Source organism: Prionailurus bengalensis, chromosome E1 (assembly GCF_016509475.1).
Source record: "Prionailurus bengalensis isolate Pbe53 chromosome E1, Fcat_Pben_1.1_paternal_pri, whole genome shotgun sequence".
NCBI lineage: Eukaryota > Metazoa > Chordata > Mammalia > Carnivora > Felidae > Prionailurus > Prionailurus bengalensis.
This window is the reverse complement of record NC_057347.1, coordinates 55,289,679-55,305,919: the sequence shown is the minus strand read 5'-3', so window position 1 is coordinate 55,305,919 and position 16,241 is coordinate 55,289,679. Positions and strand designations below refer to the sequence as shown.

The window sequence follows — 16,241 nt, the reverse complement described above, 5'->3', positions numbered from 1 at the left end:
TTTTCCTAGAACCAAAACAGGCGAACCACCAACATGAGTTAATACTTTGTAGCCCAAAGTACTTAAGGCAATGCTCATCCTGAATGAGGGCAGAGGTAAATCCATTTTCAGAGTCTTGATACGTGTGTGTGTGTGTGTGTGTGTGTGTAGCTGTCCAGCTCTCCAGAAAGACTGAGGACCGAGTGCCAGTCCAGGATATACACAAGGCTTAATTTCTTTTATGATAAAAATAAAGATCCTGTGCATTCTAACATGTTCTCCCTGACCCTGACAGAGGGTCACCCCCATCACGAAACCCTGAACCTCGTGGACTCCCATGAACCTCACAACAGATTGTGAAGGGATACTCTTATCATCCCGTTCCCCCAGAAAAAACTGGGATGCAGAACAGGAAGGCAATGTGCCTGTCACATGAGTGGAACTTGCTGGGATTTAAACTACAGTGGTCTTTGGAAGAATGAACTTCATAATGGAACTTCTGTGCTCAAAGCCCTTCAGATGCTTCCAGAGTCTCAGGATCAAGTCCAGACTGTCTTGCAGGGTACGCAGCACTCCCCACTGTCTGTAGCTTTGTCTTTTTATCTACCCAGCATCCCTTCTCCACTGCTTCTGCGACCATGGTCTGTGTTCCTCTTCCCTTTGGGGCAACTATTCCCCCTTCCTTATGGCTTTTGGGACTTCTGTCTCAGTAAGTGCCACCCTCACCCCCACTTCTAAGGAGAACAGGAGAGCTGGAGTGGCCCAAGTTACACAACCCAGATTCTGGAGCTGCACATGCTTGGTGGGAGGGTGATGGGTAGGGTTCTCCCATGGCGTATCCATCCAGGGACCTGGGCCTGGACTCCTCCTCTGCCCTGTGCGGTAATCCATGTCCTTCCAACAGGCCACGTGGGCTCCTGTGGCACATAGCAGTGCCCTTACCCTCGCCAGGCTCTAGGAGGTCCCAGTCTGGCCCCGGCCACTTGGTGGTCTCATTTTTGGCACACTTCCTGCCAGCTACCCTCAACTCTTAACACAATCCCACAGCAGGCCGACCAGTTCAAGTGCTGCCTGCCCCTCTATCCTCCGTGTAGAACGGAGCACCCAGCCCATTCCTGGTCACGTCCCTGCCCCAGCTTAACGTCACCTTCCCAGGCACATCTCTCACAGGCCCCCGGCTTGCCTGCATCCTAAGATTTCCTGCCCTTGTTAGTATTGTGAGCCTCAGAGGGCAGGGACCACATTATCTTGGCCACCTCTGACCCCAAGCGCCTGGCATATAATAGGTACTCAACAAAGACAGGTGAATGAAGTAGAATCAAGTAGACTCAACCCCCTGGCTTATAAAGACCATAACAGTGGTCTGATCCAGCCCCTCATCTGGGGGTAAGAGCTTTCACTTCTGGGAACTGCCTCTGACCTCAGCAGCACCCCACAGTCCTTCCCCGAAGTCTGGAAGAAGCCACCAGGTCTGAGGTACTGTGAGTGTCTCCCCCTTCTGACAGCAAGCAAAGGCCGGTCAAAGGGGACTCCCTCAGCCCCCGACCCTGGGATGCAGCCACGTACCCTCAGGGTGGTTAACTCTGGCCGTTCGTTTCCAAAGACAGAAGACACAGTGTTCAGATACGAACAGACACAGTTTGCTCTGACTCAACAGCTTAAAAAACGAACTCTCCGGAGTACCAGCCTGGTCCAGCAACTGGACCCCAGGGGCAAAGGCAAGGGACCGGCTACCAATCATTTCTGTCTACGTAGAAAATTTCTGCACAATTAAAAAAGTCAGTCATTGGACCAGTCCAGTGAAGAGGTAATAAGGTGTTTATTAAAAACTTTTTCACCCAGAGGCAGTTAAAATTTATAATTTAAAACCCAGCCCACTACAAAAAGGGGAGGGAGAAAAAACTGTGCAACATTGACAAAAGAACCAAGACAGACAAGGCCCAGGTGGGGCAGCCCCACGGCCCTGGGGTCCCTCCTCTCCGAGGCCAAGAGCAGCAGCAGGGTGCGCACCGGGGTTGGCTCCAGTCCCTGGCACAGCCCAGTTCATGGGCCTCCCGGGGCGGGGGGGGCAGCGCCCCAGGAAGCGCCCTCAGTAGTGTGTGTTCATCGCGTAGCCTGGACCTGCGACCTGCTCACTCTGCTGTGGAAGGACACAGAGCAGTGGCAATTCGGGGGCCTCCTGGGCAGGCCGGGGGGCCTCAGTCCTCCACCCAGGGGTGTGTGTGGGCTCATTCTCCTATTCCTCCCCAACTAGGAGGCATACCCTCCCGGCCGCCCCCTAGCCCTGCAGCGGTGCCCAGAGCCCCTACCTCCCCCATTGCTGAGGCTGTAACCCGTGGCCGCTCGCTGAGATCTCCAGTCGCCATAGCTCCTGCACGGGCAAAGACAGGGCAGTTACCATCCGTGGGGACCTCGGGGAGACCAGACGAGGACCCTTATTCCCAGAGAACTCCTGGCACTTCAGGGCCCACCCCTGCAGGCCCGAGCAGGAACTCACCCTCGGTCTCCCTCCAGTGTGCTCTGAATCTCCTTCAGGACCCCTGCAGGGTTGGGGAAGAGGCCTGCTGAGGCCGGCAGAGACCGGGCCAGACACAAATGTTTCTCCCCCTTTTACTGATGGAGTGTCGGACAGGTCTGCTTCCCTCAGAGTAACGGCCCTCAGTTCCACCCTGGCTTTCCAAGCCTCCCTCGGGACATCCCTCACGACGGCCCACCGAGTCCTGCCCAACTCACTCTCATCATTGAGCAGAGCGTGCTCCATCACCGGGCCAGGCCTCCTCTCTGAAAGGCAGGGGCCGGGTCAGGTGAGCCCTGAGACCTCCTCTGCCCCAGCTCCCTCCTTACTAGAGCGGCAGTGCCGGAACCCAGAACCCAGGACTGGAAGCGATGCCGTCTCTACTCTTAGCCCCAATACCACCTGCTGGCCTGGGGTTCCCTTCCTTCCCCTTCGGTCTGGGTCTGGGCCTAAGTATCACAATGTATCTGTCCCCCACCCCCACCCCTGGGCACAGGGAACCCTGTCTTACCCTCTCCATCACTCTGGCTCCCTGAGTTCCTGTGGGGAGAGAGATGGTGAGGACTGGGAGTCTCTGGGCTCCCCATTCTGGCTCAGAAAGCCCTGATCCCATGAAGAATGAGGTCAACTAACCTGGCCCACCTTGAGCCAGGGTGATAAACCAAGCTCTGCCCTGGATGGCAGCTTCCATGAGAGGGAGGGGCATATGAAGGGGGGGCAGGGAGCCAGAGCCAGGAGGGTGGGCTTAGCTCAGAGGAGAGGGGCCAGGGCAAAGGCCACCTGTCCTTTTACCGACCTGGCTTGGCCTGAGACCTTCTCTGGGCCTGATCCGTTGCGGGGGCAGCTGTGGCTCTTGGTTTCTGCTGAATCCACCAGACACCGGGGCTCAACCAGCCACTTGGTGGAGAGAGAGAAGCGCTCAAACTCTGAGGGTGAGATCAGGTAGAATCCTGGGGGGGGGGAAGGAGAAGCCTGGAGGTGAGGCCAGCCCATGGCTCCCAGGCCCTGCAGCTGCTGACGGGACTTTCCTCCCAGGAGGAACGAGGGGCCGGGGCCTCCCTCAAAAGTTCTCTGAAGTCAGTCAGTCCAGCCTGGCCTTGGCCGCAACACCCCAAGCTGCCCTTCCCAGCAGCCCCTGGCAGCGCAGCGGGAGTCCCCACCCCGCCCAGCCCCCGGCTGCTCGCACCCGCCTGCCCGCCCCCGCTGTGCCCACCTTGGCCGTATTTGGTGAAGACGCAAGAGGCAATGCCGCTGACATCCTCCCGGCGGATGCAGCTGTACCGAACCTGGGGCTTGAGCAGGGGCAGCGAGACCACCTGGACGTCACCCAGGTTGGTGAGGACAGTCAGGTGGTGCTCCCCGTAGTCCTCGGCTCGACAGCTGCCGAAGTGGGCCACGCTGACCCGCCGCACCCGCGAGCCCTCCAGAGCGGTCAGCTTCAGCTTCAGCTTGGCGCTCACCTTGGGCAGCGTGAACACCTGGGGGGACAAGGCACGGCTCACACCCATGGCTTCCGTGCCTGGTGCCGTCACAGGGCCCTACTCCCCAGCAACGACTGCCCAGTCTCTGTGCCCGCTCAGTGCTCGGACATGCGGCCACTACGCTTTGACCGGGAAGGGACACCAGGGCTACTTATTTCCATGTCTGTGTTTTCCGTCCCCCCTATTGACACAGGTCCCGCTTCAGTGCCCCCGTGCTGACCCCGGGACCCAGGATCTCTACCCCTCTCCTTTTCAGTGCCTCGGTAGTCTGTCACATACCAGCTGCAAATACAACTTTAAGTGAATCCCGGCCACTGTCATTTGTGCCCAGGATCTGCACTCCCCAGATGTCCCAGGGATCCCCAGGGAGCCCCGCCTCCATCCAAGCAACACCTTGAACTGTTCTTCTGACACCACAAGCAGCTGGTGGCTTCCCTGCATGTCTGGGCTCTTTGACAGGTCATGGGCCACCTCCAGGGGCTCAGGAAGGGGGACGCTATGTCCATCCAGCACCAGGATGCCCACCACGGGCGCTCGGTGCATCAGCTGGATCTCCTTGGCTGCAGGGAAAGAGGCAAGTGGTGGTTGATGGTGGGGTGGAGGGTGAGACTACAGACCCCACCCCACCCCATCCCATCCCAGGCAGATAAGGACCCTCTGCTCTCCCCCTGCCCAGCACTCACCCTGCTCGGCCCGCACGGGCTCATCCATTCTCCGCTCGGTGGGGGGCACACGCAGGGCAAAGGCATAGACCGTACCACCGTTGGTGCCAGCCCACAGCGAGGGGCAGTGGCGGGAGCCTGCCAGGAAGCAAAGGTTTGTATCTAACCCACAGTTCCGGGGGTCAGGTGGAGCCAGGTGACCTGGGCTGATGTCCTGGCATTGCCACTCACAACCTGTGTGACCCCAAGGTCAAGCTAGCAAACCTTGTAAGTCTGTTTCCTCCTCTGTAAAACGGAATGGCTATGGGCCCTGCCTATTTCCTGGGGGTATAGACGGGAAGAGCTGGGAAGGCTCTCTGACCACTAAGGGACCCAGGCACAGGTGGTCTTGAACCCGGGACAGCTCGGCCCTGAAGATACAGCAGCAGATACCCCCACCCCACTCTTGCCGCGGTGGGCGGGCGGCAGGGAGCTTCTGCAGGGCACACTGGGTACTAGCAGGCACTCTTGGAGGAAGATATTCCTCCACTTTACAGGAGAGAAGCTGACCCCAGGTTAAGTGACACGTCCAAGGTCACACTTCTAGAGTGGTGGAGGCTGAGTATGAAGCCAGGGCAACCTGCCTTGGAGACCCAGGCACGGGAGAGAAAGAGGCAGGCAGAGGATCGGGTCTCCCCATGCTCCCAGCCAGGCCGGGCAGCAGCCTCCAACACGCCCTCAGGCCAAAGGGTGCTCTCCTGGGCCCCCCACACCTCAGGCTGGCCACTCACTGTCCCTCAGATAGGTGTCAGCAAAGTAGAGGGTCCGGACGAATCCCGTGAAGGAGTCCTCTGCTGAGCGAGCCTCGATCTTACGCTGCACAGGGGCCAGCTCCATGTTCTGCGTACCTGTCCGCTCAGCCCTGGCGCCTCCCTCCGGCACCTGCAGTGGGTTTGGTCAGGCTGAAGGGGGCTCTGGCCTCCCCTTCCTGGGGCGATCCAATTGCCCAGCACCAGTCCTTCCAGGGGAAGATGGCCACTGCCCACCCGGTGATACTAACTGAAGACTTAACCCTCTACACTTGGGGAAGCTGAGGCCCAGAGATGCAACGTGTGTGTGTCCGAGGCCACAGAGCTAGTGGGCAGCGGGGCAGGACGTGAGCCTGCTCGGTGCTTGCAGCCAAAGCCACGGGGGAGGGAGGGCTAGTTTGGACCTGCTGCCAGCCGCCCCGGGCTCGTGGCCGGTCTCGGCCTCACCTCCCCAGGGGGACCAGCTGGCCGCCGCTTCCGGCTTGACACCCGGCTACGCCGTATCCGGCGGAAGGACTGGCGCAGGGACTTCTTTAGGGACTTCACACGGGACAGGGGGCCCTCCAAAGCCAGCTGGTCACTGGGGTGCAGCGTGCACCTGGGGGGAACATCAGGACATCAGTGCTGCCAGGGCCCCAGGGTGTTTGCCCAGCACCAGCCCTAGACTCAGGCCCTGGCCACCCCGGGAGGGCTGCTCACTTGACAAAGACCTGCCGCCGCTGCTGGTGGTCAAAGAGGCCAAAACCGTGGCTTGTGCCAAAGGCCACGAGCCGCCACTCAGAGTGCAAGGCCAAGGAGGTGACCACGGCCGGGGGCTGGCACTGCACCAACACGAAGGGCTGGAAGCCGGGCTCAAAACGCACGGGCCCCGGGCGGGCACACAGGCGCTCGTGGCCCTTCCAGCGGTAGCCCTCCTGGTCCTGCAGCAGGTCGGCCTCCACCTGCTCCACGGCATGCTCCGCCTCCTCGTCATTCAGTTCCAGCACCAGCACCTGGGGTGGGGGGGGGGGTGGGGGGCAGGTGGGCTGAGCCACCCCCCCACCCCCCGCCCAGCACCAAGGAATAGCGGGACCACAGGGACCCTGAGAGTGGGAGAGTGAAGGACCTGGGACCCACACCAAAGCCTAGGGCCCAAGGAGAGCTGGAAGGCCTTTCCCGATCCCTGGCCCTTAATCCTGGTTTCTGGAGGAGAAACAATCATCCCAAAGGCCTGTCTCTAATGGGACCAGGCAACCTCTATCCACTGGGAAAAGCACAAGAGCCACAAGAGTCGGTGATGGTCCTGGCGACATCTTCAATGGGTGCCCGGGAGGCTGGTGTCTGTCCTTGCTGCCCCCCAATCCTTGGACACCGCCCAAAGTCCCCTGATCACTCCTCCTAACTGCACCCCCTGCCCCAGCCCAGCCTGCTACCTGCCCTGCCGTGCCCGCCACAGCCAGGTAGCCACTGTATTTGCAGAGGAAAATCTTCTGGATTCCCAGCCTCGGATCATCACTGTAGGGGTCGAAGGAGCCCACCTGACAAGGGAGAGGAGGTCCGCGAGTGGCCATAAGCACGAGACCCAGCCTGTCCTTGCCCTGCCTGGTTTCCAGGCTCCCGGCCTCACCTTGCGGAGTGGGGGCCACTCATCCTCGCCCTGGGCATTGAGGTTCTCGCTGGGCTCTGTGTCGGTGAGGAACACCCGTACCGTGCTGAGTTTGTAGAGTAGCCGTAAGCAGACACCGGAGGCGTCCCAGAAGCGCACTGTGCCATCCTCGTGCCTGCGGGCAGAGCCACCTGCCAGTTGTGAGGGATGCCAGGCCAGGGGTGCCCGGGAGGCCCGGGACTGGCACGCACCCGCTCTGGGGTCTGTTCCCACCCCGCGTATTCTACTTGGCAGGAGGAGAGTGCCATGAAAGTCACCTACCCTGTGAGCAGCAGGTCCCTCTGGGGAGGGGCTGGGGCCAGACTGGTACCACCATCGATGGGCCACTCCTAAAGAATGAGACCAAGAAGTCCATGGGAGAGCTTGGCGCGAGGTGGGGCCAGGGCTGGTGCCAGACTTACCATGGTGGAGAAGTGTGTGTGCTGCTCTCTGCCAGCGGCGACGATCCGCTCCCACAGCTTCAGGGGGATGTTGGAGACGTGGTGGGAGCAGGTGATGGCGGAGCAGTGAAGGGAGGCCAGGTAGGGAGGCTGGACTGGTGGCCAACCAGCCGCCTTCAGGTCAATCACCACTAGCTCCTCCTCGGCCAGCACCACCAGGGCGTAGGGGTCATCAAAGGCTGGGGGACAGGCCAAGGGTCAGGGGCTGCAGGAACCGTGGGAAGCAGTTTGCCCCAGCCCAGCCCTGCAGGATCTTAAGCTCTAGGGCTGGAGTCAGAGAATCTGCATTTTAAATTTTTTTTTTTTTTTTTTTTACATTTATTTATTTTTGAGGGACAGTAAGACGGAGTAAGAGCAGGGGAGGGGCAGAGACAGAAGGAGACACAGAATCCGAAGCAGGCTCCAGGTTCTGAGCTGTCAGCACAGAGCCCGACGCGGGGCTCGAACCCACGAACCGTGGGATCATGACCTGAGCCGAAGTCGGACGTTTAACCGACTGAGCCACCCAAGCACCCCTGGAGAATCTGCATTTTATTTTATTAATTCATTTTTATTACAAAAAAATTTTTTTTAGTTTATTTATTTATTTTGAGAGAGACAGAGATAGTGCAAGTAGGGGAGGGGCAGAGACAGAGAATCCCAAGCAGGTTCCGCATTGTCAGCTTGGAGCCTGATGTGGGGCTCGAACTGACGAAACTGCGAGATCATGACCTGAGCCGAAACCAAGAGTCCAAGAGTCGGATGCTTAACTGACTGAGCCACCCAGGTGCCCCAGAATCGGCATTTTAAAAACAAGCTCCACTCGAGCCTCACTTCGGGGTGAGCTCAAGGCCGGCTTCCGGTGAGCAGGAGCCCCACTTCAGGCGAGCCCCACTTCTCTCTCTCTCCTTCTGCCCCTCCTGGGATTCTCTTTCTCTGCCCCTTGTTCACCTGGGCCCCCTCTTTCTCTCCCTCTCCCTCTCTAAACAAACAAACAAACAAACAAACAAACAAATAAAAATAAGCTCCAGTGGCAGCGGGTGGCTCAGTTGGTTGAGTGTCCAACTTTGGCTCAGGTCATGATCTCATGGTTCCTCTGCTGTCAGCACAGAGCCCTCTTTGGATCCTCTGTACCTTGCCCCCCACCCCTTTCCCACTCATGCTTTCTCTCCCCAAAATCAACAATAAAAACAAGCTCCAAATCCAGAAACATATAGAGAAAATCACACACCACAACGAAGTAGGATTTATCCCAGGTGTGCAAGATTGTGTCAACACATGAAAATGAGTTAACGGAACCCATCACATCAATAGGCTAAAGTAAAACATGTGATCATATTGATCCACGCAGGAAAAATATCTGACAAATCTAACACCCATTTATGATAAAAAATCTAAGTAGGAAGAGAGGGGAACTTCCTCAACTTGGTAAAGATCATCCACAAAAAAGCTACAGCTCATGTGACTATAATAATGCGAAACATGAAGCTTTCCTGCTAAGATCAGGAATTTGGCAGATGCCCCCTCTCTCTGCTTGTTTACAGGTCCTAGCTACTGCAGGGAGACAAGAGAAGAAAATAAAAGGGACACAGGTCAGAAAGGAAGAAGTAACGCTGTCTTTGTTCACAGAGAACGTGACCATCTCTGTAGAAAATCCTAAAGAATCGACCGACACCCCCCCCCCCGCCCCCCCGCCGGCATCCTGCATCGGGCGTGAGGAGGGAAGAGGCTGAGAAAGGAGGGAAAGCAAGTGGTCTTGTGGTGCTGAGGATGCACAGGAATACAGCCCGGGGTGTCCGGAGCAGGCCCGAGCCCCTCACCTGGAGGCCTTGGCCTCGTGAGGCTGGACTCACCTGGAGGAGAGGCCCGCCCTCCTGGGAATCTCCCGCCAGGCCTCCGCTCCAGGTTTCGACATCGCCCTTTCTGGTCTTGCCTGTCACCAATTTACGAGGCTGACTCAGGGCTTTGCTGTCTTGGCCCAGCTCCAGGAGGCCCCACACGGCACCACTTGCCCCACCCCACAATGGGAGGGCTTCGCGTGTCTAAGCCAGGACCTCTTTGCCTCAGCTAGGTAGCTGTTAAGCCCCACAGCCTAGATCTGCCTGCCTTGGGCTCAGTCCCATCAGAGCCGAGCAAGGGTGAAGAGGGTTCAGAGCAGGTGGGAGGTGTGGCCAGCAAGGATGAAGCCACAAGCAGGGGAAGGGAAAGGCACTGAGAGGGGTGCAGGGGGGCTGAGGGGCTCAGGTAGTGGTGCGTTTGGAAATGGACAGGCCGCATCCCCTCACCCACTTCCCAAGCCCACCTACCTGAAGCAGGGTCTGCCTCAGCAAGGACAGTAAAGTCAATGACACGGGAGGTGAAGTCGAAGGCTGTCTGTTGGCCGTCGTGGACCACCGAGATGCAGTGGCGGTCCCCATAGCTGGCCCGCGGCATGCCCCCCTGGAAGATGGTGAAAGGCAACCTGGCGGGCACAGAAGAGCCGTGGGGTGGGCTGGGGCTCCCAACAGTACCTCAGCCACAGGCTGAGCTGACAGCTTAGACTTTCCAGGGATCAGAGTGGCAGGATCAGGGAGGGAGCCCAGTCTCAAAGTAAGTGCTCATTCAAGGTCCCCAGAAGGGGTGGGGTGGACCGCCCTCTCTTCCTGACTGCAATAACCCAGGAGAACTTGGGGGTGAGGTGGGGGCACCCAGGCTGGGGTTCCTGAGCCTCTGTAGCCACTCCTGCTTTACCCCGGGTTCCACCCCCAGCCCACCCTACTCCTGTTTATGCGTCAGGTTTCCCTGTAGGTCTCTGAAGAAACAGGTCTCCTGCTGAAACAGAGTCTGAAAACGGCTGATCTGAATCATCTTTCCGGGAGGGTGGAGGGAAAGATCAGAAACGTTTGCTCAGGAATTAGCCATGAGAGGTACGAATGAATAGCCCTCTCTCCCTTTGCTGGCATCTGAGACACTGATGTGGGACCCCCAAGGCACTCCCTAGGCACCGCCTCCCACAAGCAGAGGCCAGAGTAGCCCCTCGGAAGGCTGCTGAAAGGGAGGACAGAGCACTGATACCTACCCCTGCTTGGTGATCAGCCAGAAGATTTTGGTAATAGCTTTGCAAGGAAAAGGACCTACAAGACAAGGAACCAGCTTGAATGGGCCCTCCACCCCTATGTCCATAGGGCCCAGACCCTTCATGCCCATACCCATGCAGCAGATTGCATAGGAGTCTTGCTCTGAGCAGTCCCTCGAGAAAGCCATGACGGGCATCTGAAAATCTGCTGCACAATTTTGGACAGAGCCTTCACTTCTCTGGGCCCCAGTTTTGCTTCTAGGAGTTGGGCACCTACACCCGAATGTGGGGAAGACAGACTGGGAACAGAGGACACTGCTTTGCAAGTTTACAGGGCAGGGCCAGGCCCCATTAGGTGGACGGAGCACTGACCGTAAGGCACACAGTTGCGCAGGGGCTCCGAGTGCTGGGTGTCGCTGGACACAGGCCACTGGCAATAGCTGCCGTCAGAATGGCAGCTGACAATCAGGTGGCCGTCCCGCTGCCAGCAGACGTTCTCCAGTTGCTGCAGAGGAAGAGAGGGAAAGCGCGCAGGCTGGGGTCAGGGTGGTGGTCCTGTGCCCGCAGGTCTCAGCACAAGGGCTTTAGGTGATTCGGGGGCCTGAGAGCGCCACGCGGCACCTGCCACCATCCCAGGCGCCGCCTACCTGGCTGCTGAGGAAATGGCCAAGCACGCAGCTGCCCCGCAGGTCCCAGACAACGATGAGGCCGCGGCTGTAGCCGATGAGGACCTGGTTGGGGTCGCGGGGGTGCTCCTGCAGAGCTTCCACCATCTCGAACACCCGCCGGTGGCGGGCGTCCTCGGGCAACCTGGCCGAGGGAAGCACTGTGAGCCCACGCTGCTGCCACCAACAGGGCAGGACGGAGCATGTGGCACAGTTGCTCATGGCGTGCAAGTGCCAGCGTGGGAAGATCGCAGGGAGAGAGAAGCCATGCGCACAAGAGGACAAGGATATATAGAAACCTATATATCCTGTATATCCATCCACAAACGCAGGCGGTTACACTACTACGAAGAAAGGCAAGGCAGTGGCTTCCAGAAGAGTTGATGCGGTGGCTACCTCGGGGGAAGGAGGGACTCGTGACCGGGAAGGACAGCGGGGGCTCCTGGGAGGCTGGCAAAGTTCTATTTCTTTGTCCAGGGGGTGGCTGCAGGGACGCTCACTTTACAAGAATCCATTAAACCGCACATTCATACTTAGTGCATTTCTGCAGAAGTGGTATTTCATAAGGAAACAGTTTTTAAAACCCACAAAATAAAACTCCCTACATTAGGTTGGTCTGGCCTTGAGCCCTGTCCCCCTCCTCCTTCTCTGGGCCCGGAATGCTGACGTGAAGTCTGGAGGTGCTGAAGCCAACAGAAGACCACGAGGTGGCAGGCAACGGACCAAGAACCCACACCAAAGAGGGAGAGCAGGAAACACAGACACCTGGACCCCTCTCTGCCAACCCAAGCCAAACCTCTTTTCATTTAGAACAGGATTTACACTGGTAGGAGGGGCTTCCCGGGGCACTCAGGCTGGGGGAGGCCCCCCGCAACTAGACTCCCACCAGCACAGAGTCAGGTGGGTGCCGGCAGGGCCACACGTGAGGAACAGGTCCTCCTGCCGTCCTGGCCACAGACGGGGCGCCCAGGCTGAGAAGCCTCCATGCCTGCTGACCCGCAAACAGTCCTGCTCTGACCGTGGTCGTGCTGCCCTGACGCTACCCTGCCGGGTGGCAAAGACAGACGTTTGGGCTCAGGCGGAGCCAGCCCCAAGTAGGAATCCTCCCAAACCCAGCGACACTCTTCCTTGGACAGTGGGCCCTGAGCGATGTGAGCACGTTGGAAGGCCAGTCCTTTCGGGACCAGGGTCCTGCTCGCTTGAGCCTGAAGCAGCTCCACATCCCAGGACCCCGGCCTCCTCTCTGTCCCGTGAAATGGCAAAACATTCCACCACTGCCAGTGCTTCGTCTCCTCCTCCTTTGGACCCTGGCACTCTCTCTCCACACCCAGACCTGATCTGACTCCCTCTCTGTTGCCGACATCATCATCGTCATGGAGTAAAGCCTCCAGAGTGATCAGAAGAAACCTACAGGCTTATGGCTGTCCAAGAGCTTTGGCCATGGGGCCTGCATGCAAACGAAAACTTAGCACGGACGCCAAAACATAAATCTCACCAGGAGTTGCCCCACCTGACGTGGCAACACGAGGTTTGGGCCCCACCTGCCCCCCTGCGGAGCCCCTGGGGTTTTGAAATTCACATGATCAGCGTGAAGACTGCCGGACTGAGACTTGGTGACATTACAAAATCATTTTGAGCATCATTTTCCTCACCTTTAAATGAAATGACAGGTTACCCCCAAGACTCCGCAGAGTGCTATGGTGCTAACACATTATGGGGCGAGAGTCTCAAGTTAAGGGACAGGTTGGGGGCTGAGAGTCTCTTCTCCCCTCCCCGTAGACTTCCCAGGAGAGAAATTATGAGCTCCCGAGACACTACTGGGACTCAAGGGAGAAGGCCACGCTCAGTTGGAGGGAACAGCTTCCTAATGGCAAAAGGTGTCCAGCTCACCCCTGCAGCACAGCGTCCGAGCCGATGGTCCTGTCCCCCAGTGTGCGGAAGGCCGGCAGCTGCACCGCAAACACGGTGCCACTCTCGGTGCCCAGGTAGAGGAGCTCGCGGGAGGAATGAGGCAGGACCACAGTGATCTGTGTGGCACTGGGGGCAGCCCTGAGGACGAGAATGGCTGCCTGTGAGCTGGCTGCCACTCAGGCAGGGGAGACCCTGGGGTTAGGATCCCCGACTCCCGGCTGCCCTCAGCAGTCCTGGGAAAGGCCGTGGCTGGGGAAAGCGGGCCTGTGAGGTCCTTTAACGGGGTCTGATGGTGTCTTGGGCCAGGACAAACATTTTGAGTGTCTCCTGCCAAGACAGAAGACAGATGGTAGAGAGCTTGGGCTAGGAGGCAGAAAAAACTCCCAGAGCCTCCTGTGCAGACGGCGTAGGCGTGGAGGGCCCTGCTCCTCCAGAGCACCCGCATGTGGGGATGTGTTGGCTCAAACAACTGCCAGGACCACCAAGGGCTCCACAGGACCTTCACAGGGTGATTCCACCCAGGAGTTGGGTGCGCCGGTCAGGCTGGCCGGGAGAAGACGGGTACCAGGTCCTTACCCTGGGGGGCCACGCAGCGTGAAACTCTCATCTTCCTGTAGCTCTGACACCCCTCCTCTGACCTTCAGGCTCCACAGGTGGAGGCTGTTGTCGTCCAGCAGGGTGACCAGCTGGCACTAGGGAGGGAAGGGGACAGGAACCAGGAGTGTGTGGTGTCGCTAACCAGGGAGGGCCAGCATTCACTGGGGCCCTTCACACTGGGGTGGCCCACCCCGCGCCAGTTGATTCAGGGAACCCCAGAACCAAAAGCCCCCTGGCTGCTCTTAGGGTGGTCTGTGAACCGCAGCTGGGGGGAGGGAGGTGGTCCCAGGCCCTCCTATCAGAACCAAACCCAGGACTACTAAACGCCTGCCTCTCCCCACCCCTTCCAGGTGATGTGAGAGTAGGAGGATGCGCAGGGCCCCCTCACCTGGCCAGGTAGGAAGTAGATCTGCACCACAGCGTTGTTCTCCCGGTGCAAACCCATGAACTCCACCCCTGGGGCACCATAGCTACAAGTGGCAGGCTCAGGAAAAGCTCCAGAAGGCAGGACACCACCCCTTCCCGCCCAAGGGCCAGGACCTCTGGGCCCACGTGGCAAGGAGTGTAAATACCTCAGCATCACAGAAGGGCTTGCCCTCCTCCCAGACGGCAGCGACCGGGGCCTTGGGTCGGGAGGAGACGGCAGTGGCCCTGGCCCAAGGACCCTTGGCCAGCGGTGATGTCACCCCGAGGTGGAGCCAGCTCCAACCAGGGAGAACTTTTCCAGCCAGGCAGGTGTGTGTGGGGGGGTGGGGGGAGGAGCGGGCAGACACCCTAGGATGATGAAGATTTATCCCGGTAACTGTTGGGCTGCTTCCTACAGTGCCCAGCCCCCCCCCCACCTGAGCTGCAACAAACCCATCAGCTACCACAAGGTGGCACCTGAGAAAAAGACAGGGCACCCCCATGGGTCCACCCCAGCAGCTGTGGCCACCAGGGATTGGTAACCAGGATGTGGCTGTAGCCTGGCAATGATTAACCAGCTGAGGGAGTGCTATCCGCCACCTCCAGCCTAGGCCAGCCCGCTAGAGGTGTCCCTGCCTCCCCTGCCCCTGCTGCATAAGAGGAACAGGAGGGAGCCGCAGCCTCACTGGAGGCTCCAGCCAGGCTCCCCATGGGTGGTTCCCCATCTCCCAGTACTCCCACGTCCCAACTGGCTCAACTCTAGGGACTCAGTGGGGATTTGGGGCTGGGGAAGTTCCCAGACTCGTAGTCCAGGCCAGAGGACCCAAGCGGTGATTCTTCATCATCCTGGAACCCTCGGGCTTGCCTCTGAAACGCAGAGGCCCCCGCAGCCCAGAACCAATGCTTTGGATAAAATGTGGCCCTTTCAGACCAATGTTCTGCCAACCAGGAGTCAGTTCTACTCTCTGATGTGCCTGTGTGTACATGGCAGGTATGCACGGTTGGGGAGAATCTGGAAGGCTTAGCACTGCTCTTCAAATCCAAGGACACCCTGGTTTGGACAGCACCCTGGGCCTGCTACCCCAGGTCTACTAAGTGGGAGAAAGGAAAACAAAACAAAAAACTTGACTCCACCTCCGGCATTTGGGGCTGACTCCCAAGAGGCTACGCAAGAGGGTTCCCCAAGAGGGAACATCCCAGTACCAGGAGGGGTCATCTACAACTGACTTTTGTTTGAATCCCACCAACGCCAGGGCCCCTCCCCCAGTGGGAGCTGGGAGGACAGAAAGGATACAGCTTGACGGCTCCGGAGCGGGTGCCAATGGCCAGGATGCGCAGAGACGGGCTGTAGCCAAGGGCGCTGGGCTGGTGTGGGAAGCCATGCTCCACTGTCTGCAACGAGAACCATGTGGGTATGGAACCTGCAGACATGTCCCCTCTGCCCCGCCACGGCTGGGGCACCAGGGCTGGACAGAGGAGCTGCAGCACAGAGCCACCTCCAGCAGGAAAGAGAAATTCAGTCACGTTCAGGTTCCTACCCAGATACCTGAGTGCTGAGTCAATCCCAGACCCGTTTGTGACCCAGTCTTAGGCCCTGGGGCCAGCCCTGGGAGCGCATTCTCCCCCGACACCACACTGGCCACTCAATGCTTTCCAGGAACTCTGACTTGGTTCCTCCACCACCCATACTGTGGGTGACTGACCCAGTCCTCCTGTGGGGGGTAAGGGAAGCTTTGGGGGAGGCTGCCACAACAGACCAGATGGCTCGGGAAGCCTGGTTGTACCACAGTCTGGGGCAGTCCCAGGGGCTAGACAGAACCCCCCAGTAGCCTGTCCCAGCTCTGGGCCATCCGAGGCTCCTCCGGGGCCAAACACCTGCTCTCTCGCAAGTCTTTCTGTCGTGAGGTCTCTCCACTATCTTTCCAGAAAAGAAGCTTCTAAAGTTTTGTTACAGACACATGCTTTTGCTCATTTCTTCTTATAGAAATACACATTATAGAAAACTTGGGACATATGAAGGAGTTTGAAAAGGAACACAAAAATCACCCATGCTCCCGCAACCAGAAGTGACCCTTGCTAACACCTGTGAGTCTTTCTTGTGTTGCGACTGTACACGTGT

The 16,241-nt window shown here is 58.6% G+C and overlaps 1 protein-coding gene across 5 annotated transcripts in view; it reads right to left on the bottom strand.

Annotated features, from left to right (window-relative positions):
• Positions 1 to 1,774: 1,774 nt before the first annotated feature.
• LLGL2 (LLGL scribble cell polarity complex component 2) overlaps positions 1,775 to 16,241 on the bottom strand; it is a 35,207-nt gene continuing 20,740 nt past the window's right edge. Inside the window, exons 3-26 of one of the 5 annotated variants that reach the window (XM_043585288.1) lie at positions 15,417 to 15,514; positions 14,106 to 14,187; positions 13,697 to 13,812; positions 13,100 to 13,258; positions 11,192 to 11,354; positions 10,917 to 11,049; positions 10,548 to 10,602; positions 9,796 to 9,950; positions 7,472 to 7,689; positions 7,332 to 7,399; positions 7,032 to 7,185; positions 6,838 to 6,942; positions 6,125 to 6,417; positions 5,873 to 6,023; positions 5,408 to 5,558; positions 4,659 to 4,775; positions 4,369 to 4,535; positions 3,708 to 3,972; positions 3,291 to 3,444; positions 3,006 to 3,034; positions 2,713 to 2,760; positions 2,477 to 2,519; positions 2,289 to 2,350; positions 1,775 to 2,116 (exon numbers count right to left, since the gene is read on the bottom strand). In XM_043585288.1, coding sequence (XP_043441223.1) covers positions 2,112 to 2,116; positions 2,289 to 2,350; positions 2,477 to 2,519; positions 2,713 to 2,760; positions 3,006 to 3,034; positions 3,291 to 3,444; positions 3,708 to 3,972; positions 4,369 to 4,535; positions 4,659 to 4,775; positions 5,408 to 5,558; positions 5,873 to 6,023; positions 6,125 to 6,417; positions 6,838 to 6,942; positions 7,032 to 7,185; positions 7,332 to 7,399; positions 7,472 to 7,689; positions 9,796 to 9,950; positions 10,548 to 10,602; positions 10,917 to 11,049; positions 11,192 to 11,354; positions 13,100 to 13,258; positions 13,697 to 13,812; positions 14,106 to 14,187; positions 15,417 to 15,514 — 2,991 coding nt within the window. In that variant the 3' untranslated portion in view covers positions 1,775 to 2,111. Of the gene's footprint in view, positions 2,120 to 2,288; positions 2,351 to 2,476; positions 2,520 to 2,712; positions 2,761 to 3,005; positions 3,035 to 3,290; positions 3,445 to 3,707; positions 3,973 to 4,368; positions 4,536 to 4,658; positions 4,776 to 5,407; positions 5,559 to 5,872; positions 6,024 to 6,124; positions 6,418 to 6,837; positions 6,943 to 7,031; positions 7,186 to 7,331; positions 7,400 to 7,471; positions 7,690 to 9,795; positions 9,951 to 10,547; positions 10,603 to 10,916; positions 11,050 to 11,191; positions 11,355 to 13,099; positions 13,259 to 13,696; positions 13,813 to 14,105; positions 14,188 to 15,416; positions 15,515 to 16,241 lie in introns of all 5 variants that reach the window. The other 4 variants (XM_043585286.1, XM_043585289.1, XM_043585287.1 and 1 more) reach the window with 4 other exon arrangements.